General features: G+C 42.3%; 1 protein-coding gene across 1 annotated transcript in view; it reads left to right on the top strand.

Moving 5' to 3' along the window:
* EFR3A (EFR3 homolog A) overlaps positions 1–26487 on the top strand; it is a 115000-nt gene that overhangs the window by 60325 nt on the left and 28188 nt on the right. The window contains 10 exon segments of the mRNA XM_032795048.2: positions 293–428; positions 3766–3930; positions 5348–5462; positions 6422–6473; positions 19488–19660; positions 20265–20340; positions 21237–21398; positions 22694–22825; positions 23676–23743; positions 24694–24821. Coding sequence (XP_032650939.1) covers positions 293–428; positions 3766–3930; positions 5348–5462; positions 6422–6473; positions 19488–19660; positions 20265–20340; positions 21237–21398; positions 22694–22825; positions 23676–23743; positions 24694–24821 — 1207 coding nt within the window.

The raw sequence follows: 26487 nt of genomic DNA on the forward strand, positions 1-26487 counted from the left end.
ACAACTAATATTTGCCATTCCATCAATGTACCACTTAAATAAGGCTGCGCTCATTCTGAGAAATTTTGAGAGAAGAGGAGTACTAATGGAAGATGGTCCTGGCATCCTTTATCCACCTTTAGTCAAACTCTTTATTGACTGGAATTTAGAAATATATAATTGTGCCCAAAAGCAATGCTAAAGAGAAGAGGAACACCACTCAAGATTATTAGTCTGAGTTGAGGGCTGATTATTTGTGTGGAGATATCTTTAATTAGAAAGGAAAGTAACAAACCATTTTTTTCTTTTATAGGCACAATACTCCCATCATGTAATACAGGAGACTCTTGGACACCTTGATGCTCGCAAAAGGGATTCGCCACGAGTCCGAGCAGGCATTATTCAGGTTCTTTTGGAAGCAGTTGCCATTGCTGCTAAAGGATCCATAGGTGAGTCACGGTAAATGAATGGTATGAAACCAATTAACTATTTCAATGAATTTCAGAATGAATAAAAACTTAAACTGTTGGCACTTTTTTACCATTTTTAGCTTTTCATTCAAATCCATAGTTAAATCAGATTTTCCATTCTCTCTTTGGTGTAGGTGGAACTTGCCCTAAATTTTGTTCAGCACTTAGAACTTGTTCCAGAGCGCTGGTGCTGTAATTGTCCATGTGGCCTACCATGACGGTTAGAGGGCCTCAGCCCTTTACAAGCAGGAATTCTAGGGGATGTAGACTTGAGTTATTATGTGAGAGAGACAAGGGCTGTTGCTTAGTCAGAGAGAAACCAAGATCTAAGAGTCTCCACAATGACCGGCAGAAGGAAAACTTCTAAGTGAAGAGCAGTGGCCGAAGGGCCCAGAGTGGGACTGGCAGAGCTCTTTCCACAGAAGGAGCTTTAGCAGGACAATTGGGAGTCTTTGGTAAGGAGATTCGGTGAAGCCCTGAAACAAAGGTAATTGTGAAACTCTGGGGAAGAACCAAAAGGGACTTGAGGAGCCCAGGAACAGTGCTGAATTTTATGTTTAATAAATGAAACCTAGTGGAGAGACTTTGTGATGAAATTCAATATTATGTTTCTGATTTTTGTCTAGCCCTAAATAGAAGGAGAAATTGAGACACAGCTGTGCACTCACTTGGGGAGGTGCCTCTTATGGCTCTAAATATATGTATCAATACTGATCCTTAGAACATGAGAATGGTCTGACCCAGTATGGCCAAGGGTCCATCTAGCCTAGTATTCTGTCTTCCAACAGTGTCCAGTGCCAGATGCTTCAGAGGGAAGAGCAGAACAGGGCAATCATCAAGTAATCCGTCCCCTTGTTCACTCCCAGCTTCTGGCAGTTGGAGACTTAAGTACACCTGGAGCATTGTGTTGCCTCCCTACCATCTTGGCTAATAGCCATTGATGTTCCCATTATCCTTGAATTTATCTAGTTTTTTTTTTTAAACCCAGTTATACTTTTTGACCTTCATAGCATCCCACAGAAATGAGTTCCCAAAGTTGTGTGTTGTGTGACGAATACTTCCTTAGGTTTGATTTTAAACCTACTGCCTATTAGAGCGGGTGACTCATGGTTCTTAACGTTATGTGAAGGGGTAAATAACACTTCTTTATTTACTTTTTTCCAATAATTCTTGATTTTATGGACCTCTATCATATCCCATCCCCTTAGTCGTTTCTTTTCTAAGATGAACATTTTAATCTCTCATCGTATGGAAGGTGTTCCATACCCCTAACCATTTTGTTGCCTTCTTCTACCTTATCTAATTCTCATGCATCTTTTTTGAGATGAGGCAATCAGATCTGCACACACAAGTCAAGGTGCGGGCATACCATGGATTTATATAATGGTATTCTGATATCTTCTGTCTTAGTATCTCTCTCTTTTCTAGTGGTTTCTAGCATTCTGTTTGTTTTTTTGACTGCTACTGCACATTGAGCAGATGTTTTGAGGGAACTATCCACAATGACTTAAAGATCTTTCTTGATTGGTGGTAACTAATTTAAACCCAATCATTTTGTACGTATAATTGGGATTACTTTTTCTGTTGTGCATTACTTTGCACTTATCAATCTTGAATTTTGTCTGCCATTTGGTTGCCCAGTCACCTGGGGTTATTGGTTTTTTTGATCCCTTTGTAACTGTTAACAGTTTTGAACTTAACTATCTGTAATTTTGCCACTTCTCTGCACACCCCATTTTCCAGATCATTTATGAATATGTTGAACAGCACAGGTTCCACTACAGATCCGTGGGGGAGATCACTATATACCTCTCTCCACTATGATAATCCTTCATAATTATAAAATGAATATTAGGCTCCAACCACCAGTGAATGCATTATTCAGTGTTGCTTTTCATTTTGTCACGTCTCATTAGTAATTGACATTCTGTTAGCCTTAATTAAAGGTATCTGAAAAAGCCTACTCTTCAGTTTTCCTACAGGCTACTACTGACCTAGCAATATACTTTGGGTTGATGGCTTAATTCTGTTATGCTCTGAATGCATGGAAAGTGTTCCAAAATGCACTGTGCTCTTCAGAATCTGAAAACACACACAGTTATATTTATGGTTTCCAGATAAATTTACCATAGAAAATATATTCAGAATTTCATAAATGGGCACATCATACAACTGATCATTTAAAATTGTTTTTAATTTGAAAAATTGGGAGTTAAATACACTATTAATTTCTTAAATGGGGAAATTTATTTAACTTAATCGTGAGGCTTGTGTATATGGAACTTTTAAATTATCTGGACATCAGTCTCCCTCTCCCATTTTCATGCTTTCCTCAGTGCTATTCATACACAGCCTTTATGATCGTGTATACCATTTAACTCTCTCCCTTCTAAACATAACCCCTGAAATACACTTTTTCATTATATATATATATAACTATAATTATTAGAATTTTTATAAAATCTGAGGAACCAACAAGAAACTGAAGCCAATCAAATCATTTGCTTTGTGGGAACTACTTTAACCTAAGAGCTCCTTTTTTTTCTGCTTTGTTTTCTCTGTTGCCCGCAGTTTGTTTTTCATTTTTGATTTAAGCAAGGGCCTGATTCTTCCAGATGTAAGGTGGTCCTACTTGCACAAATAGACCTATTAGCCTTGTCTACAATGTGAAAAAAACCCATTGCTGACAACAGAAGGTTGAGCTGAAAAGTTTTAAAAGCAAGTGTAGACAAGGACAAACCATTCAACACCACCTCAGAAACAGTGGTCAAAACTGGGTTGGAAACCTAAGCCTAGAAATGAAGCAGGATTTAACTGAAGTTTCTGAAACCGTTTAACTCAGTTTGTTCTTAATGTAACTGCAAGTGTGTGTATGTTCAGTTGCATCCATTGATGACGTCTGTTAGCAGCAGTTAATTTTCCTAATGTAGACAAATCTTCAGATTTCAATGAGAATATGCGTTTAAATGTTACTGTTATCAAGCTCTTAGACTGGAAAGATCAGGGACTTAGATGTGTGTGAGAAAAATTTACCCTAAATCCCATTTCCAAAAGAGACTTAGGGACAGATTTTCACTCTTATACCTGCTTATAAAGAGTGTTGCCATCTTTAAAATAGCCATAATGCTCCCTGTGGTTTTGTGTTGAAGACTTTGAGTTTCTGACTGCTTACTTTCTCCTTCAAACAAATCAAGTTCACCTGTGCTTTTCAGCATAATCTCCAGTTCTCTTGAAGAGGGATTGTTGAAGATGTGTCTAGTTTTGTTAGGCATTTTTCATTTTTAAACTACAGCCATTATTATCTATTACTTTTCAGGCCCAACGGTCTTGGAAGTGTTTAATACCCTACTGAAGCACTTGCGTCTCAGTGTTGATTTTGAATTAGGTGAGAGGCGTAGTTCAACTGGCAGTGCCAGTTTCAGCACAAGCTCCAAAGAAAGTGACGAGAGGATTGTTCAGAATGCCATTATTCAAACAATTGGTGAGTGAAGGTTATTTTTTTTCTGTTGAGCATGGACTCACTTAAAAACTGACATGGGTATGTACTCTAAACACAGAGCACTCCTCTGAGTAAAGGTCTTGCCATTCACCTCTTTATTTCCCCTCACTCCCACCAAGAGTAGAGTGGCTGGCTGCCCCAGCTTTTAGAACACAGGCTGGGTTTGTGGGGTTGAGAGTTAGAGGGAACTGTCTTTTTACTTGTTAACTGGCCAAATAGGATTTCAATCACTGACACAATAAAAATGGAACTGTCACTTCGCCCGAGTCATATTGCTGATGAATATTGTGCTTTGGAAAAATATAAATAAACCTTATGGGTTTATGCCTCTTATCTAAAATATATAAAGCCTCTTACCCTTAACATATAAAGCTGCTGTCTTAAATTTCCATATATTAATGTATGCAGCGTATCACTCATATGTATACGATATCTGTATGATATGAAAACCACCTGGGCATCACAGTATACAGTAGTGAGATATATTTTAAGTGTTACTACTTGGAAACTTGTTCAGAAATCAAAAATAGCTGCAACAATGACACCTACTGGCCACTTGTATTTATAGGGTTACTGCAGTGTTTCCAAGAGTCATAAAATCCTGTTTTAGCATCTATTCTGTAAATAATTTCATTAGCTTAACTTCTCTCTTTTCAGACATTCCTGTTACTTTAGTGCTATTTGTGTTGCTATATATTTAGTGAAAATTATTACTTTAAATTTCCCCCAATTATTTAGGTCTGATTCCCTCAAATTTTTGTTCAGCAAATTTGGAAAATTAATCTTTCTTAAATTTCTCTATATCTTAACCCTTATGACTGCAGTAACAATTTCTCAACTTCATTGTAAGACTCAATTTTCTTAAGAAAAACTGTCATGGTTTTAGAAATCTTTCTAGCTCAAAAATCCAGATTTAACATTACTTTATTGTAGTTTATAGGTGAACAAAGAGCATAGTCATATTCTTGTAAGAGTTCTTTTTTTGAGCACCCCATTCATGTTTAATAATAGCATAGGAAAGTGCAGAGGTAAGGAATTGAATTAAATTTTGTTCTAGCTTGGAAAATTTCCAGCTCCTGAATATTCTGTTAACTTGCAATTAATGTCAAATGCCTTGGTTTAAATAGTATAATTACTCATGAAAGATGAGACTAGAAAGTGTGTGTGTGTTGGGGGGGAAGAAGGAGAATGAGGCAGTCGTGACAAGCTGGTGTATACTAATGAGCAGAGTTGCACAGATGATGACTCCTCTATCTATTACAGCCGTAATACAAACTAGAAAATTGCAAAAGGTACAGGAGACCCAGATAAAGTAGATATTTTATTCCTTACATTTATTAACCTCTGTAGTATAAAGAGAGTAACCAGAACTGTCGTCTTTCTCTCCTTTTTTATTTAGGGTTTTTTGGGAGCAATCTCCCAGATTACCAGCGGTCAGAGATTATGATGTTCGTTATGGGGAAAGTGCCTGTTTTTGGGACATCCTCACATTCGCTGGATACAAGCCACCTTGGGTTTGTACTTTGTTTTTGTTTTTTGAGCTTCTGAATATAAACTCTTACCTGTTCTGAAGCCCTGCTAAAGTAGAACTTTTTAAAATTGAGTTTAAAATAACTCACAGCTGCTAGGTTTCTATTAAATGTGAGAGAGAAACAAGCCACACACAATGACAGCAGTATGAACCCAGTATCCAAAATGCAACTTTAATTACAGTTGATTGGAAAGCCCTACATACGCATTACAAAATTTCTGCTCTTCAAACTCATGTAGGTGTTTCTAAAAATCACTGCACTTAATGTTCCATTAATTCCTTACATTTTTAGGAAGTATTCTTTTAGTCATGGAATTATCTTCTGGCTACAAATTTTCAGACTGCTGAATAATTCAGAAAGTTTTCTGCTTCATTCTATACTAATTGACTTTAAGATTAAGAAGGAGTCATGGTGGAAGAATTATGCTTCAGATGGCTTTCTTTTTCATTTTAAAATTGGATGATTAACATGGACACTTAAGACCTGATTTTTCAGAAGTGCTGAGCAGCCACAATTCCATTTGAATTCATTGGAAGCGATGAACACTCAGCACTTCTGACATTTAGGCTCAATAGATACCAAGTTCAGCACTTCATATAAGGAAGCATTCGATATTGGGACACTTCTGAAATTTAGGCCCCTTTCTATTTACAGCATCATCCTGTGTTACTTTGTATGTTCTTTGTGACTAATTGCTTACTCAGTTGTATGCCTTCCTGTAACTATCCCTTTGAAATAGTTTTTTACCCATTTATTTGTACCTCTTTTGTAGATGTTCACCCTTTTTTGCTTAGTCTTGTACCTTGCTCTCCTAGTTTGTTGTTTTTTCTCTTGGCACACAAGAAATGATTAAAAACAGTATTTGTTGTTGAACAATATTTTGAAGTTATCCAGAGAAATTGATTCAAGCTAACTCTTTTGAGTATCTCCCCTGATTCTAGGGATTTGGGAACTAGGCGGATTCAGATCATGTTGCTGAGATCTTTACTTATGGTAAGCCTTATTTGTTAAATAAATTTTCTAAGAAATGCTATAGATAACTTAGTCTGTAAATGCACAGAATTTTGATTTTAGCCAAATTATGAAATGCGATGTACGTGTTCCCACTAACAAGATATGTAGATATATAGAGTAAAATCACAGCTGCTCAAGCACAGGTGCTTTACAAATAGCTCAGAAGTTAATCCTGCATTCCCACAGAATAGAATGTCAGTCGTAATTAGAACTGTAGGCCCAAAGAATACCAGGGAGTTGAAGCAGCTAGTTCTGCCAGCAGTGGCAACCTCAACCTCAAAGTGGACCATTTTTCCCTCTCCACCACTAGGAAAGCTGAAATTGGTAGAACACTTTCTATACCCTTCTAAGATGTAGCAGTGGGCACTTATTAAGCACCCAGTGGTTCAGGAGGCATTATGGTTTGAAATGGCATAGCACTTCAGGCACCAGCATTCAGTTAGTGCCTCACCTCCCAAGCCGCCTTCATCTTCTTAAAAGGCATAATTAGAAATACTGATTTTTCACAAATATAGTCTTTTAAACTTTAAAGTTTCTTCAGCCATTCAAATTAGACTTAAATATGAAATTTACCAAATGACCCTGTGCTCTAGGAAGCACCTTATGAGTTTCAGTTGGTTTTAATAACTCATTATTAGTAGAAGGGGAAAAATGTTTGTAGAGTGACTTAAATTGTGGTTTTGATCATTGTTGCTCTATAATAGGTAAGGCTCCAATTCTGTCACGGAATCCATGACTTCCAGAGACCTCCGTGACTTTGGCTGTGGTAGCTGGGAGCTGCAGGGTCCCCCCACTGCCCATGGCAGCTGGGAGCTGCGGTGAACCCTGGCCTCGAGCAGCGGCTGGGGGTAACCTGCAGCTCTGAACCGGCAATACCAGGTACCCTGCAGCTCTGGGTCACCAGTGGTGACGGGGTACCCTACAGCTGCCCAGCCAGGGAGGGCATTGTGGGCATCCAGCAGTTTTCCATGGCTATTTTTAGTCAAAGTTAGGGACAGGTCATGGGCTTCCATTAATTTTTCTTTATTATTCAAGACTGTGACTAAAAATATCCGTGACAAAAATCTTAGCCTTAATAATAGTATGAATACGCTAAAAAGCCTACATATCTGTAACCCCAGATAAACTTACAGTTAATTCTCCCATTTTATATTCTCTGGATAGTCTATGGGATTTATTTATTTGAACAAATGAGAAAAGAGATTCAGTTTAAATTTAATTCAAAATTGGTCATTGGGATTGAATCCAGTCAGCAAACAAATATTCTCAATGTCTCAAACTTCACACATTTATCAGATATAAAACACAATTCTGTTCCAGTTATTATAGTGGAACTTTGATCTTATGATTTTTATAACAAACTTCAAAGACTAATAAAACCAAATGGCAAAAAGTAAATGCTCAGGTAGCTGCAAAAGAATGGAAAAGGAATATCCTAAATGCATGAGGGTTTTCCATGAAACCTCGTTTGTTTCCTATAATGCCCATATATTATTGACTCACTATAGCATCTCTTTTCTAAGTGGTTTAAAGGAGTCTAACACATTTCTTAAAGTCTCGTGCCTCAGTCAGGATTGAGAACTTGGGACTCTCTGCGTCCCTAGCCCTAATGAGGCTATAGCACAGGGTTCTACAATTTCCTGTGCAACTGTTTTTGCAGCTTCTTCTACACAGTGCATGGAGAGAGCTTAATTCTCTGCTTATGTAACTGAATTGACATTAGTAGAGTTATATCAGCAGAAAATTTCTCCTGTTGGCATAAGCATTTGAAAACTTAGATTAGAAAGAGTAGACTTGGTCTGAACAGATGACTGGAAATCAGGGACTCCCAGAACTCTAATCTCAACTCTGATACTGGCTTTGCAACCTTAATGTTCTTGTAACATAGTTTTTTTTGTAATTTCCTAAGTTTTTAAAAAACAAACGGGGAAAAAAAATTCCAGATGTGGCATCATATTGACACCCTTCTGGTTCATCAGCTGGGTTGGAACCTTTAGATCAGGGACAGGCAAACTTTTTGGCCCAAGGGCCACATCTGAATACAGAAAGTATATGGTGGGCCATGAATGCTCACGAAATTGGAGTTGGGTGCGGGAGGCGGTGAGACTCTGGAGGAAAATGCAATGCCATGGGTGTAGACTCTTCTACACATTCCCTGCCAAGTTTGACCCCTTCTAACCCATCCCCTCCAAACTATTCCAGTCTTGTTTCCTCCTTACTTCTAGTCATGAGACTCCTCATCCCAGCACCAGTCTCCTTGCCCATTTATTTTTCTGTCTAAATCTCAGTCTTGCCCTTCCTTGCTCCCACTCGTTTTGTCCATTTTCTCCCTCCACATGTTCGCTGTCAAATATCAGTCTCCCTCTTGCTCCCTAGCTGCTTGTCTCAGTCACCCTTTCTGTCTCCTTGTCAAAATCTCTTTGCCAGCCATATCCTATTCTACACACCACTTTTGGAGTCATTGTCAGATCCATCCCCTACCCTGTTCCCTTCCCACTCCACAAACTCTTGTTCTGAATCTCCTTGTCCAGCCAGTTCCAATCTACACCTCCTCCCCCAGCTCCCAGGCTCCTTGTCCAAAAACTGAGTCTCCTACCTGCAACTCCCAGTCAGTCACTTCGCATGATTGGTGCATGCACAGTCTGGTTGCATGTTGGCGCTATGAAACATTGGCGTTTGGATCCTGTGAGGGTGGATTTTCAAAAGAGCTCACCTACCATTTAAGCACCTAGGATATGTCTACTACACAGCAATGGAAGCTTAGGGTTATCAGGACTCGAGTCAGCTGACCCATGTCAGGGAACCTCTGGGCTTGAGCATCTACACTTGGTTAAGGATTTTCTCACCTGTGCTCGAACCTAGGGCTCTGGCATCCACACTGCAATGCACAGGCCTGAGTCAAAGTAACCCTGTCCCAGAGTGCCTAGTGCCCCCTCACTCACCCCTGTGTCGATATTCTTGCCATATAAATGTGTAAAGTAAAACTTTACTGCCCACTGTGGTTTCTAACTGTGACAGTGCTATAAGGAGCACATGAGTACATACACTGTATAATTAGCTCCTTTGGTGGCTCTCCCAGTGGAATGACTGCAGTTTGAGAAGGCTTTATACTGATTTACAATTCTAATCTGAGAATTGGGCTCTCCACCTTTAGACTGAGTCACATTGGCAGGAAAATGCACATGTGCACCTGTTCTGAAGATAATTAGGACATCAGTCTCCAGGGCTGTCAAACTATTAAAATGAAACTTTGCAAGTCTTAATTTTTTAAAATGGGATGTTCAATTAAGATGTTTTTGTTTGGTTTGTTTTTTATATATTTTTGTCTGCTTTACATATTTGCATTAAAACTATCTTGTTTTAATTTGCTAATGTATTTCTGGGCTGAAATTTTCAGGGTCTGGTCAGGGCCATCCTTAGGATTTATGGTGCCCTAGGCAGGATTATTAAATTGGTGCCCCTGTGCCTGTCTTGCTCCTAGCAACACAAACATAAGCTTACAGTATTGGAAAACTTGCTACATGCATGTTATTAAAACCAGTTTAAGTTAATGAAGCACACTGTAATGCTGATGGACTAGCACTAACGAAGTAGCACTATAGAAAAAATTTTGATTTGACAGAATGATGCAAATAATATAATTTTTTAAATTTGTCAACATTTTATTGGAAATGTATATGAAGAGGTATTGAAACAAGGATTAGCAATCTTTCTGGCTTTTTTGGCTACAAAATCAGTAATAATGTCATCATATGACAAAGACAAAGTGAAGTCTTGTTCGATTGCAAGAATAGCAAGACAGTCAAGTGTTTCTGACCCATTGTAGAATCGGAGATAGTTTTAATGACTTAGTTTGAGACATCCGTTCTCCCTGATGCGACTGTTACAGGAAATTGTCAATAGAATATGAGTGGCAATCGTACATTAGGAAAATATTCAACCGTTTGGTGTCCAATGTTATTATCTATTTTGCATGTGGCAACCACTCAATTCTCGTACAGTTCAAGTGCATTAAATCAAATGTGATCACCATGCTTCAGGAGGCTCTCTAGGTCAGGGGTCCCCAATCCGGTGCCACGTACTGGCCGGAGATGAGCCTGCCAAATGCCGCCTGAAATTCGTGGCATTTTGGCACCGACGCCTCTGGATGACACTGCTTTGCCGCCAACAACGCAGCGTCATCCAGAAGCGGCATTGAAATGCCGCGAATTTGGCAGCAGATTTTACGGGCGTATGCTGCGTCTCCGCCACAATTCTTCTCTGGCCGCCAGACGAAAATGTTGGGGAACTGCTCTAATGGTCTGCAGCTTTGTCATATGTCTCTGCTTTTCTACGTATTTCATGAATTTAGTCTCGCTCAGCCTCACTGGCCAGCTGAGGTGATGAACCCAGGGCCGAGAGCAGTTGCCACGTGCCAGTCTCGGGTTTCCATAGGGGTTCCCAGGCCAGCAGCAGGTTCTGAGTGGGGCCAGCAGCCAGGACTCCAGGTGGCAATGGGGGCAGCAGCTGGAACCTGCGGGCACAGCTGAACCCAGACAGCAGTGGGCCTGAGCGCTCACCACATGGTGCATGAAAATCAGCTCGCCGTGCCACTTTGCCATGTGCCTAGGTTGCGGCGACTCTGCTCTATAACAGTAGAGGAGATTAAATATTAAGTTGTTTGGAGGGCTCTATTTAGCAGTAACAGGGCTATAGGAAAGTCAGTCAACATTTTTTGTTTCTCTGATGAAAACTGACCCACTCCCTTCCCCATACCAAACTTGTTACAATTAATTGTCAACAACTTAATTTTCTGTTTTTGGCTAAGATATTGATTTAAAAAAAAATATATTGAAATTGAATTCCAGATTGTTAGCAAGCATTTTTGGCAAACAGATTTGTTAAATGACCATCTAAATGGCAACACAGTACTGCTTTCATACTTGGCTCACCCCCCTATCCTGATGGTCGAACTGCTGCAGTAGAGGAGGAGATAGGTGGAAAACTGCAGGACCCCAAAATCCACTTCTTGGGGTGCAGAGTGGCAACAGCCACAGCAAACCCTCAGGTCTGATCACACGCCAGTAGGCACCATCGCCAGCCTAACGGACCATGGTGAAGTTAGCACACCATCTGACCTCAGGGACGGTGCACCTATGGAGCCACAGCAGGTCATCCTCCCCTGTGCAGCTCCCCCCCTCCCCTGGGTGAGATAGATCACTGTCAGCCTGGGGGAGAGACGCACTCCCCAGCTAGGGTGACCAGATCCAGATGTCCCGATATTTGGGGCTTTGTCTTATATAGGCACCAATTACCCCCACCTAGGGTGACCAGACAGCAAGTGTGAAAAATTAGGATGGGGGTGGGGAATAGCAGCCTATATAAGAGAGAGACCCGAAAATTGGGACTGTCCCTATAAAAGTGGGACATCTGCTCACCCTACCCCAACCCCCTGTCCTGATTTTTCACACATGCTATCTGGCTATCCCCAGCCCAGCCCTGTGCAACCATTCCAATCCTGGCTGCCTGCCGAGGAAGTGAGTTACTTTCACTTTCATTCCTCAGCAGGCAGGCAGCCAGCTTCCTCTCCTCCACCCCAGCACCTTACCCGACCCAGCCCTGACGGAGGGCATGGGGGAGAGAGGTGTGCTCCGTGGGGGGGTGCTCCGTGGGGCAGGGAGGAGAAGAATGGACGTTATGGGGGATAACAAAGGATACTGCCAGAGCCACTGAGCCTGCCTCACTTCACGCCAGGGGAAAGAGTCACACTCACAGGTGAGTTCCTTCCCTTTTAAAAAAAAAATCAGCTGTTTGACTAGACAGAGTAGGGGGAAAAGTTTCACTACTTATTTTAAAACAAAAAAAAAATCACAGCCTTTTTTCAAAAACAAATGTAGTGTAGAAAGTTGTGTGGCTAGGAAGTTATTCAACCATAAAATTGCTGTTATTGAGAGGAGTTATATTTAATATTTTCCAGTAAAATTGGTCAAGTTTTAGGGTTTGAAAGTAGAATGTTCTGTATACACAACACTTGCAATATGAATGTGTTTTTTTACCAATTTTCTAAGCAAAGAGAGACTGTATTGCATCTGCACATGTGGTTGGGCGACCTTAGATAAGTGTACAAGGGAAAGCTTGTTGCATACATGGTTCAGCTATTAAGGGACAAATTGAATGAGGCAGGGCTCCTAACCTCATTCTTTAGATTGACTGACTGGTTAAAAACCTTCTGTGTCTGTAGCATGGTTTTTTCACATATTTATCATCCAATCTCGTATTGTGTCCAGGAGCTTGAAATATAACGTGTAGATGCTGATTCTGGAACTGCTTTCACACAGGCTGAGGGATCTGCCCACATGGAGACAATTGTACAATAAGGGCTTTGAGGTCACGAGCAAAAGACAATTAGTCAATGGAGAACCTTTCCATTAACTTTAGTGTGTATTGGATCAGGCCCTAAAAGAGGCAGACCTTTGCACAAACTATTGCCTCATTCAGTGTACGCGTTCATGGGACAGGGTGTTCCTGTAATATCCAATTTAAGAAATATTTTACTTTTTACAGGGAGAGGGAGACCCAGAAATTCTAGTTTTTAAAAAAAAAAATCCTCTTAAGAGATAATATTAAGAATACATGAATAAACAGTCAAGTCAGGAAATTCCAAGTTAGGTTCATTTGTAAATGCAATTATCCCCCCCAAACGCTTGAGCAAAACCTGCTCACTCAGAAATGGAGTGAAAGTTGAGAATTATTCTCATCTACTAACATAATAATGGTTTACAATGGTATTACTTATGTTCTTCAAGTGCTTGCTCGTATCGATTGCAATTACGTGTGCGCGCGCTGCGTGCACGTTCGTCGGAAGATTTTTACCCTAGCAACACTCAGCGGGTTGGCTGGGTCGCACGCTGGAGTGGCGCCATTATGACGCTGGATATATACCCCTGCTGACCTAATGACCCCTCAGTTCCTTCTTACTGCCCGTGACGGTCATTGGAACTGTGGAGCGCGGCTTTGCTGATCTCCACTTCCCTAGCTTACTCGTTGTTCTTTACTGTTAATTGTATTTATAGTTCGAGTTTTTACAGTTGTAGTTAGTGTTACTTGTTGTGTATGTATATATAGTTAGTGTATATAGTTGAAGGGGGAATCGGGGATTAGCCCCTTTCCTCCACCTCAGTGCCGGGCTTATGCCCAGGTCACCGGGATTCAAACCGTGCTCGGCATGCCAAAAGCCGATGCCAATAGGGGATCCCCACAACTGCTGCCTCAAGTGCCTAGGGGAATCCCACCTTCCTGAAAAGTGCCGCATCTGTAAGTCCTTTAAACCGAGGACGAAGAAAGAGCGGGACTTTCGACTGAAACAGCTCCTCATGGAGGTGGCACTTAGCCCTACAACGTCGGTACCGAGCGCTCAACAGCCTGCATCTGTGGGGAGCGCTCCTTCGGCTCTTGACCGCTCCGGTACTGCAAAGGGGCCATGGCACCGACGTCTGCTCGGCAATGCTCCCTGTCCCCGTGGCCCAGGAAGCAACACAGTGCTCCGGCGGCTTCGGCACCACCCGCACCACAGAAGGAGTGCCTGTCGACAACGGATCGCCCACACCGTCATCTGCCGTGGCACCACAGAGTGCGGCACTGTCGATTCCAGTCCCACAAGTGCCATTGAGTCCGGTGCCTGAAAGCTCCCTATCTCACGCTGTGATCGAGCTCGCTCTCCCATCCACTCTGGAGACCTTCTCCACAGCAAAGGAGTTGATCGCAATGACGGAGACTGCAGTGCCTCAACCCCTGGCATCGCCGGTGCAGGTCATCCAATCTATTGGCAAGCCCTCTGTGGGAGCTGCCGAGAGGCATCGTTCAAGATCTCGGTCACGCCACCGATCTCGGTCCCGATGCCGCTCGCAGTCCCAGCACTGCTCTCCATCGCGGTACCAGTCGCACTCGCGGCACCGCTCAGCCTCCCATTCACCTGCCAGATACTCACGGTACCGATCCTACTCCCGGCACCATTCCCGGCACTGCGCATCTCACAGCCATTCCAGGTGAAGGGACTCGAGATCCCGGTCGACCTCCTGGCACCACTACAGTCGCAGGTCCTGGTCTAGCTCATGATACCGTTATAGCTCCCAGTACCATTCTCTGGTACTGCCCTGGGAAAGAACAACCAGAACCGAGGGTCCCTCTCAGGGTCTGTCAGCACCATCGTGGCCGTCAAGACACACATCAGTGTCATCACAGGCTGGTAGCGCTTCCTATCCACAGGAGCGCGACTCGGATGTCCCCAGCTATATATTTCCCGAGAGCCAGAGCCACGAGCAAGGACCCTATCACTGGTCCTTCTGGACACCATGGGCATACCACCAAGCACAAGGTGCTCCTTCAGTGGTTCCACGATTGGCCACATCAGAACACCGGGGTGCCAGAGGTGACAGTAAGCTGCCCCCCCCCCCCCCCCATGGGCACGGATGAGACTCCGATATCTCCTGCAGATACCCAGGTCCCACCTGACGCAAATGATGCTCCTCAAGAACAGGAGCCCCTACAGGACCCTCTGGTCCCTGGCCTCTCCTCTTCCTCCTCGCCAGACAAGGCAGTGGCGGGAACATGCTCCTCAGGCCCTCTGCCAATTGATCTAAGGGCCCATCAGGACCTCTTGAGACAAGTGGCTAAAAATATGAACTTACAGGTGGAGGAGGTCCCTGAAATAGGGGACACTGTAGTGGACATCCTTTCAGCTGATGCACCTACTAGAGTGGCTCTCCCGTTTATCTGCACCATACAGGCAGATGCGGACACCATTTGGCAATCCCCAGCCTCGATTGCCCCCACAGCCAGGGGAGTAGAGAGAAAATACATGGTCCCCTTAAAGGGGTATGAATATTTCTACACTCACCCACCTCCTTGCTCTCTAGTAGTGCAATCGGTGAATGAAAGGGAGCATCATGGCCAGCAAGCCCCTGCTCCTAAGTCAAAGGAGGCTAGCGCATGAACCTCCTAAGCTGCAAAATATACTCAGCCGAGGGCCTTCAACTTAAGGTGTCAAACCAGCAAGCCCTCTTAAGTAGATACAACTATAATACGTGGATGTCCTTGGGGAAGTTCACGGAGCTTATTCCCAAGAGTCTCGCCAAGAATTTGCGGCCCTGTTAGAAGAGGGTAAATAGGTGGCGAGAACCTCCCTCCAAGCTTCTCTGGACGCAGCGGACTCTGCAGCCAGGACTCTGGTGCCAGGAGTGACGATGAGGCATATCTCCTGGCTCCAGGTCTCAGGTCTTCCTCCTGAATTACAACAAACTATTCAGGACTTGCCCTTCGAAGGCCAGGGCCTTTTCTCAGACGAGACTAACCCCAGATTGCAAAGTCTGAAGGACAATCGCGTCATAATACGCTCGCTGGGAATACATACACCAGTGACCCAACGCAAGACCTTCCGGCCCCACCCAAACCGCCCTTACGCCCTGCCTAGGCCACGTCAGGACTTTAGCAGAAGGCGTGGTAGAGGGGATCGTCAGAGGCAGTCTGGCCCCCAAGGGGGTCAAAATCAGGCCCCTCCTAAACAACCAGCAGGGCCCAAGCAGAACTTTTAATGGGACGCCCGTGGACGGCCCACCAGTTACATTCCCGGATCCTTTTCCTCCATTTGTCAACCCGCCTCTCCCATTTCCTCCTGCCTTGTCAGCCAGCTCAACTTCCGATCGCTGGGTCCTGCGCATTGGTGGAATTTGGGATACGCCATCTCCAGTTGTGTTTTCAGCCTCTACCTTCCACCCTCCCTGCCCGTCCCTCTTCAGGGATACAACACCTACTCACGAGCAATTCCTCTTACAAGATGGTCAGTCGCTCCTAGCCATGGGAGCCATAGAGGGTGGTGCCAAAAAGACATGAGAGGGCAAGGGTTTATTCCCTGCCTACTTTTCCTAATCCCCCAGGCAAAAGGGAGGGGGTCTGTCTATGACCACATCCTAGACCTGCGAGAACTCAACAAATTCATTGATAAGTTAAAGTGTTCCGCATGGTAACCCTGGGGGACCATTATCCATCCCTGGATCCAGGGAGTACTGGTATGCCGCCCTCGAATATGAAGGACGCATATTTCCACATCGCAATTTACCCACCACATAGACGGTACCTCCATTTTGTGGTCAACCGTGAACACTTTCAGTTCACTGTACTTCCGTTCGGCCTTTCTGCGGCACCGCGAGTGTTCACAAAATGCATGGGCCGTAGTCACCGCCTCCCTCTGGCGTCGTTGGGTACACGTCTACCCGTGTCTCGACGATTGACTCATTCGAGGGACCTCCCAGTTACAAGGGTCACGTAAGCTGTGCATTGTCCAAGACCTCTTCAGGAGCCTAGGCCTTCTGATCAACACAGAGAAGTCTACTCTGACATCCTCGCAGAAAATAGACTTTATCGGAGCGGTTCTGGACTCCAATCTGGCCGGAGCCTGCCTCCCACAGTTGTGTTTTCAAGCAGTGGCTACAATTATTCGAGGACTTCAAACCTTCCCGACAACATCGGTGCATAACTGCCTCAGTCTAGATGTTTAGTAGGCCTCCTGCGCCTTAGTGACCAAACACGCCAAGCTACGTCTCCGTCCCTTTCAAACCTGGCTTGCTTCAGTATACTGGCCACGCAGGGACAGCCTGGACTCGGTGCTCACTATTCCCCAGAAGGTTCTGGGCTCCCTAACCTGGTGGCTAAACCCCACTGTAGTCTGTGCAGGGATGCCATTCCACCCGCCACAACCCTCGATGGCCCTAACCACAGACGCATCATGTCTGGGTTGGGGTGCTCACCTCGAGGGCCTACGCACTGAAGGCCTCTGGTCAACTCAAGAGTTAGTCTTACACATCAATGTGCGGGAGCTGAGGGCGGTGCGTCTAGCATGCCAGATGTTTCGAGAACAAATCCAAGGCCGTTGTGTGTCAGTGTTTATGGACAACACAACGACCATGTTTTACATAAACAAGCAGGGCGGAGCACACTCCTCCCTCCTTTGTCAAGAAGCCTTCCACCTCTGGGACTTTTGCATAGCCCACTTGATCGATTTGGTAGCATCCTTTCTCCCAGGAGTCCAGAACACTCTGGCGGATCACCTCAGCAGATCCTTCCTGTCTCACGAGTGGTCGATTCGTCCAGATATCATCCATTCTGTTTTCCGGAAGTGGAGGTTTCCCCACATAGACCTCTTTGCCTCCCGAGAGAACAGGAAATGCCAGATGTTCTGCTCCTTCCAGGGACACTCTCCGGGCTCCCTATCAGACGCTTTTCTCATCCCGTGGAAGAAGCACCTACTCTACATCTTTCCACCATTCATGCTGGTTCACAGAGTCCTACTCAAGCTTCACAGGGACAGTGCCCACCTGATCCTGATTGCTCCAGCATGGCCGAGGCAGCACTGGTACACCATGTTGTTCGACCGCTCAGTGGCAGACCCGATCCCCCTGCCACTCTGGCCAGATCTCATAACACAGGGCTTTGGCAGACTTCACCATCCGAACTTGCAGTCTCTTCATCTCACAGCATGGTTGCTGTGTGATTGAGCCAGTGTGAGCTGCGTTGCTCTGCCTCGGTCCAACAGATGCTCTTGGGCAGTAGGAAGCCTTCCACTAGGATGACATATCTGGCCAAGTGGAAGCGTTTTTCCTGCTGGTGCTCAACGTAACTCAGTCCCCATGCAGGTGTCATTTCCTACTGTCCTGGACTATCTCTGGTCCCTAAAAGAACAAGGCCTAGCTGTATCTTCCGTAAAGGTGCATCTGGCAGCCATCTCCGCCTTCCACCCAGGGGAAAATGGCCAATCAGTCTTTTCTCACGCCATAGTTTCAAGGTTCCTCAAGGGACTGGAACGTTTGTACCCACAAGTTAGACGCCCAACCCCTACCTGGGACCTCAACCTGGTGCTAGCCAAGCTTATGGGTGCTCCTTTCGAACCACTAGCCACCTGCTCGCTGCTGTACCTTTCCTGGAAGACAGACTTCCTCATCGCTATTACTTCGGCAAGACGAGTATCTGAGCTTCGGGCCCTGACAGCGGACTCCCCGTATACGGTGTTTCATAAGGACAAGGTACAGCTGCGACCACACCCCTCCTTCCTCCCTAAGGTGATGTCCGCCTTTCATGTCAATCAAGACCTCTTCCTTCCAGTCTTTTTCCCCGAAGCCTCACCCATCGCTTCGGGAACAACAGCTGCACACCCTAGACGTTCGCAGGACTCTCGCCTTTTATATCGAGAGAACTAAACCCTTCCGAAGGTCGCCTCAGCTCTTTGTAGCTGTGGCAGACTGGATGAAAGGCCTACCAGTCTCATCCCAACGAATTTCGTCTTGGGTGACATCCTGCATCCATACATGCTATGATTTGGCTCATGTTCTGGCCAGCCACCTCACTGCCCATTCTACTCAGGCTCAAGCTTCATCTGCTGCCTTCCTGGCCCATTCCTGGCCCATGTTCCCATCCAGGAAATATGTCGAGCAGACTACCTGGTCATCAATTCGCACCTTTGCCTCACATTATGCATTGGTTCACAGTCCAGAGATGATGCAACAAGTTGGCTCAGCAAGTGTCTGCATTACTGCCAGCGTCTCTTGCATTCCGCAATGTCTCACTCCGACCCCACCGCCTAGGTAAGGCTTGGAAATCACCTAACTGAAATGGATATGAGCAAGCACTCGAAGAAGAAAAGACGGTTACTCACCTTTGTAACTGTTGTTCTTCGAGATGTGTTGTTCATATCCATTCCAAACCCGCCCTCTTTCCCCTCTGTTGGAGTAGCCAGCAAGAAAGAACTGAGGGGCGGTTGGCTCAGCAGGGGTATATATCCAGCGCCATGGTGGCGCCTCTCCAGGGGGCGCCCAGCCGACCCACCGAGTGTTGCTAGGGTAAAAATCTTCCGACGAATGTGCACACGGCGCGCGCACACCTAATTGGAATGGATATGAGCAACACATCTCGAAGAACAACAGTTACAAAGGTGAGTAACCATCTTTTCTCTTGAATAATGAATAGGTGACTTCAGGGTATAATGCAAAGACTATTGCTGCTGCTCTTCCTGCCCCATTTCTTGATCCTTTATTGTCTCCTTCGCTCATGGAAGACTCTGAACTAAGACAGCTGGTCTTGGAAATATTGGATAATCTTATTGATCGGCATGACAACAGAGCAAAACTTAGAGGAATAAGGTAGTGTTCTGGTTTTAATGGCTTCAGTTATAATAATTTTCTAGTTTAATATCCAAATGCTAAAGTAATGCATATAGTTAATTATATTTTTTCAAAGCACAAACATTTTAATACACTATTTTCCCAAACTTTAAGTTGTTAGATATGGTTCCTTGTACACACAGCTTCCTGTGTCTTATTGTTTACTATGCATTTTAGTAGCACTGTAGCCCAACTTGCCATAACAAAACTGGAAAACAGTTACATTGATTGAAGAACAGAGATGGTTCTATGTCCAAGCCCTAATATTTTATTTATTAAATGGAAGTTCTGAATAGTTGTTGGTTTAATTAAGTTTTTTAAATTGTATTTTTGCTTTGTAGAAGATAGTTGTTGCTCTATAAAATGCAATCTTCTGTGTTTGAGTCGTAATTACTTTTATTTCCTTCGTTTAAAACTGAAAATTGAATGTGATTGTTAAACATGGATATAATTAAAATGGAAATTGCAAGAATGTTTTGAATAGCTCATATATAATACATAGCCTGTTCTTCCCCATACAACATCCTTAAACAAATTGTAAATAGGTTATTTTATTAAAATGACATACTTGTTGCCTTTGTAGAATAATACCAGATGTTTCTGATCTAAAGATAAAACGAGACAAAATTTCAAGACAAGATGTGAGCTTCATGAAGAAGGTAATAGCATGAAACCGTTATCTTTTCCTTTGAAGGAGCATGTGAAGTAGCTGAATCATTAACTCGTCTTTCTTTGCTGCAACATTTTCACATCAAACTAAAAATATCAATATAAATTTTTTATAAATTTATTTTAATTTATAGCACCTTAAAAGCAAGGTACTGAATCATTTCCAAGACAGTTCTGTGCACTGAAGAATTTACAGCTTAGGGCTGGTCTACACTAGGAGGGTGGGGATCGATCTAAGATACGCAATTTCAGCTACGTGAATAGCGTAGCTGAAGTCGAAGTATCTTAGATCGAGTTACCTACCGTCTTCACGGCACGGGATCGATGTCCGCGGCTCCCCATGTCGACTCCGCTACCGCCGTTCGCGTTGGTGGAGTTTCGGAGTTGACAGGAGCGCGTTCGGGGATCGATATATCACGTCTAGATGAGACACGATATATCAGTTCCCAAGAAATCGATTTGTTACCCACCGATAAGGCCGGTAGTGAAGACGTACCTTCAATCTCTCATTCAGCGAAAGTACTCACATGCATGAAGTTAGGTACTTTGCAGAATCAGGACTTTAACAACTTTAAGCCCTGATCCTGAAGTAACTTCCATGCACCCAGACTCATATGGAGCACCAGTAACTTCATTATGGTCCTCCATTACAGATCTAATCCTCAGGTAAACAACAAGCAGTGGACGGGCTTCGAAAACCACTGTGTTAAACTATTTGTATAAGACTGAAAACTGTGTTCACGTAAAATGGCATATTACTCTAAAACTGCACTCAAGGTAGAAAAGTAGTCCTTTTTTGTTTAATAACCTGTTTTGGTGTATTTTAAAATAATCTTTATTGACAATATCTTTTCAGTATTGAATGTCCCTTTTCTGCACTTTATAGCATGGGCAGCAGTTGTACAGGCACATCTACTTAGGCTGTAAAGAAGAAGATAATGTCCAAAAGAATTTTGAGCTGCTGTACACGTCTCTAGCTCTTATAACAATTGAACTAGCCAATGAAGAAGTGGTTATTGACCTCATTCGACTAGCCATTGCTTTGCAGGTAAGCTTCAGGAATGATACTTGGGTTAATCCATTCATGGATTTATTTAATTAATTAATTTATGGATATCTTTTGTTGGACCAACTTCTGTTGGTGAAAGAAGGAAGTTTACACAGAACTCTTCTTCAGGTCTCGGAAAGGCAGCCAGAGTGTCTCAGGTAAATACAAGGTGGAACAGATTGTTTAACATACGGAATTAACACGTGTTGCAAGAGACCATACAAAGTGAAGTGACCAGTTAACATCTCTCCAGTCATGAGGCAAAGGAAGATTAATGGGTTACAGATTGTTCTAATGAGCCATAAATCCAGTCACTCTATAAGTAAATAGAAAGGAAAATGAAAAGCTGAGTATTGAGATTATTTTAATTTGCTTTGGGTTTTTTCATATATTAGAAACAGGAGCCAAGATTTTCAAGGTAGAAATCTAAATATGTGGCATGAGTACCAGCAGCTTCCTAGCATCTTTGAAGAACAGGCAACTAAATAAGTGCCTGTTTTTCAAACTGCAGAAATTTTGTCTGGGTCTCTTCTATTAAATTAAATAAAATAAGACTTTACTAAAAGGTTGCTAAATGTGATAGAAAGGCAGTGTGATCTCGAAGAATGAACAGGAGTATGGATTCAACAGTTTAGATACCATGGTTATTGGAGCAGTAGAAGAATCTGGATAGAAATAAGTCCTGAGCTCTAATCCTGGCTTTTCCAGCAATTCATTACATGGTCCTAAGCAAGTTACTTCACGTTTCTAACAGTTAACCACTGTGAAGATTAAGGAGCTATTATGTATGTTTTTTTAATATGTTTTGCCTGTGAGTCATGCCAATATTTTGTCTGTTTTTAAGTCATCTTGTAAAATTTAAGTTTTAAAATAACATGCTAATTTCCTGGAAATGCTATATTTAGGATGGGGAGAGGGCATCTTATGGGGAAAACACAGGACTAGGTGTCAAAAGACGTGTCCCATGGTGGAGAAGGAAGTAACTCCCAGAGATTTCAGTAGTTATTCATATCCTATGGGGATAGAATTGAATTGGGTCCCTGTGCTTTGCTCTGCTATACTCATGGTGTAACTGGGGGTCCTTACATTAGTTGTTCCCAGCTGTAGAATGAGGCTATTGCTTACCTACTTCAAGAATGTTAAGAGGCTATGTATTAGAACTGCATGGAGACCTTCAGAAGAAGGCATTAAGCACTAGTTTTTAGTAGTATACACATAGTGATTGTGAAACATTCATGTAAATTCAGAATAACTTGTAAACGTTGGGTCACTTGATGTTTTCCTTTTTATTATAGGATATTGTCATCATTAATGACGATAACTTGCCAATGTTCAATCGCTGTGGTGTCATGGCATTGGTTGCAGCCTACCTCAACTTTCTAAGTCAGATGATTGCAGTCCCTGCCTTTTGCCAGCATGTCAGCAAGGTAGTATAAAATCAGTCATTTCAATAGTTAGCATGGCATTTCATACGCTACAATAATTAAATAACTTTTGTTAAATGTTTTTCTTTTTAGTGTCTTTTGCATAGCAATATGCTGACTGATTTTAAAGCGTAGCAAGACTACATGTAATAGGTAGAATATGTAGAGATATTGCCATTATTGTCACTTTCGCCTTATGGAGCACACCCTCCTTTTTGCATAATTTGTGTTGTCGTCATATCTGTTGCAATGGCCCCTCTAGTAAATGTATTAGCGGCTGCATTTCTTACTGAAGAATCTTGGGACTATGAAGCTGGACCCACTGTAAGATGATATTCAACTCTCTCTCCAGAGACTGTATCATAAGAACTAAGGCCCATAATATCGCTGTGCCAGTTAATACTACAATAGTGCAGTCTGTCAGCTCAGTGGAAATTGCATACTACCTTCAAGCTTATGCGGTTAATTTTCACTTCTTCTAATGTAGCATTTTAATTTTGTTCACCTATATTACTTTTCATTATAATTGAAATTTTATATTTATTGGCCAGATCCTCGGCTAGTGTAAAACATATAGCTCCGTTGCCTTCAGAGAAGCCATGTTGATTTATAACAACTGAGAATCTAGCAGACAAGCTAAAATAAACAAAACAATTATTTTAGGTATTGGTTAGTTTAGGGGAAAAGATATCTTAACCTATTTAAACCAGTAATGCACCATTGTGGTGGCCTCTGCTACACAAGATATGCAATATTCTGTATGGACAAATAAATATTAAATATGTCAGTATAAGAATGAAAATTTTAATTCATTCACTGCAAGACAGCTTGCATTACTTAGCTTGTTTTTCAGGTCATTGAAACACGAACTGTGGAAGCACCCTATTTTCTTCCAGAAAACATCTTCAAAGACAAGCGCACGTATGTAGATACGAATATTTATAATAAAATGAATGATGATGCATTTTAATATTCTCTTTATTGAGATTAAACAATTGTACATCGTAGGAGTAGGTTGAATCTATGGAAAAGTGGCACAGAAAGGATGATGATAATACACAAACCGGGGAAGGAAAATGAAGTATTAAAGATAAGATGGGAAATCTCAGTTTTAATTTCTTAATAAAAGGTTAGTCAGAAGTAAATTACATGTTGATGCTAAACTGTCTAAGTAATATAAGGTATTTTATTAGTACTCTGTGTAACTTTAAAATGTAGTGTGGTATCCTAAACCCTTCAGAAGTGGAGAACCACACTTAATAATAGAATTGTTATCTACATCATCTTTCAAATCCATAAAAGATGATTGGGAAAGTTATTCTTGAATGTAAACTGGTCTGATTATTAGAACATCTATTTCATTTGCAATTACTTTGAACTGGTGAATCAAAATGAGACCAATAATATCTTAGCAACTCCTAGACTTGGTGAAGAATAAACAGTGATGATTAAGTTGCAAATCGTCTAGGTGTGTTTTATTAAGGGGACTCATAATAGGTTTTTAAATGTGCAGAGAAATTAAAGCTTTGAATATATCTGTTAATAGCCAATTTAACTATGTTCCTTTGTATTGAAACATCAACACGACTCCTCTCTAGGTAGTAGTTGACTTCCAATATGATCTTGATTTATTTTCAAAGGGGGAGCCATGTTGGTCTGGATCTGTAAAAGCTGCAAAGAGTCCTGTGGCACCTTATAGACAGACGTATTGGAGCATCCGACAAAGTGGGTATTCACCCACGAAAGCTCATGCTCCAGTACGTCTGGTTGTCTATAAGGTGCCACAGGATTCTTTGCTGCTTTTGATTTATTATTACATTTATAGATCTGTATCAATAAATATTAATTGCTAAATATATATTATTTGACAGTCTTCCCAAATCTTTGGAGAAGCATGAAAAAAACTTGTTTTTCCTGACAAACAAGATTGCAGAATCATTAGGCGGCAGTGGATACAGCGTGGAAAGATTATCGGTGCCATATGTGCCCCAGGTAACAGGTAAGCAGTAATCTGTGACATAAATATTACAACAGCAGCTACTAAGAATTCATTTTGTCTCATGTCTGATCTGTCACCCACATCCAGCGTATATGTAACTTGAATACTTTGCATCAAAATTTCGTGGCAGTATAATTTCTGTTTTCCTCAGAAGTCAGTTTGTTCATGGTGTACTGTACAGTGTACAACACAGGATTTTAACTCCTAGAATTATTTTCTGCATCCTTTAAAAAAAAAAAAAAAAAAAGAGCCACAAAGAGGAAAGTTTTGACCTCACTTGGATTTCATTAAAAAGTCTTTATTTGTTAAATGAGATGGTAGTGCTTATTACTAAATTTCTGAAATTACTTCGTATTACAGTATTAAGTCAATGTTGAATCTCTGTATACACATTAATTGTTCACTAGATAAGTAATTTTAAATCCAGTCCTGGTTCGTAAACGTTCACTCTTTGATTGAATGGTGGCCTGAGTTACTGGGCTCAGTCAGATTCACAGTAGACCATGGGTTCACATAACAATAATAGTAGGAAAGGCAGTGTTTCCGAATGGATAGAGCAGTGTACTGGAACTCAGGAGACCGGGGTTCTGTTCCCACTGGCCTGCTTGATGAACTTGGGCAAATCGCATTGCCTCTTTTCCTCAGTTTCTATATATGTAAAAAGGGAATAATGAGGCTTGTGTCCTTTAAAGTGCTTTGAGATCTACTGATGAACAAGATATTATATGTATTATGTTTGTCTCTAATTAGCACGTTTGTTGCCTCTTAATACTGGGGAGGTAGATTGCGCTGTTGATGATAAAATATCTCCATGTAGAAGCATTGTGGGAGCTTTTACCCTCCACCATGTGCAAATAACTTTTCTGGTTGTGTTGCTAGAAAAAGCGATCTCATGTTTTTGGTGTTTTGTTTTCCTATTTTTTTTGCTTAGCAAAGAATTTTTCTTTCTAGAGTTCCTGCTTCAAGGCCTGATATATATATATTTTGTGGATTTATATTATTGTGACTATGAGTCATTTGGGGGCATTAATCCCCCAGGATGTCTCAAGCTGAATTATAAACTTTTACAGCCTAAATTTAATGTTCCTAGCTGGGAGATATGGATCAGGTACAGAAGGGGACACAGTGCACACTGAACAGCAAGTCACAGAGTCCACGAAAGCTCTAATCTTAAGAGTTTTGCTGGGGGACTGGTTCTCATAACAGTACATTGGTTCTGCCATGAGTACTGTGGCAACATAAATTCATTTAAGGTACCATAATGGTGTACTAGGCACCATGAGTCTTAAAATGGTGCTCTCGGCACTTTCTGCTGCTAAGGTTGCATCTCACAGTAAGAGGAGGAAATTCCATATCTGTGTGGAAACATTTCAGTATCTTATAAATGTGTTAATACCTTTTCACTATTTGCAGATGCCAGATAGAATAATGTAATCCTTTACGTTAAAACTGAAGGAAAATGCCAGATGTCAGCAGAAGCAGCATTTGTTGTTTTCTTTTCAGAAGACATGCCTTTAATTTCTTTGGGGTGGGAATGAAGAGAGGTTGCCTGATCTGAATTTCTTGCAAAAAGTTCAAATTCTTATATGAAACAAATCAATTTCTGTTTAGTAATCTTAACACAAATTAACATAAAGGGTCCTATGTTTGGGTTACAGATGAGCTC

This window comes from Chelonoidis abingdonii, chromosome 2, assembly GCF_003597395.2.
Source record: "Chelonoidis abingdonii isolate Lonesome George chromosome 2, CheloAbing_2.0, whole genome shotgun sequence".
NCBI classification, from domain to species: domain Eukaryota; kingdom Metazoa; phylum Chordata; order Testudines; family Testudinidae; genus Chelonoidis; species Chelonoidis abingdonii.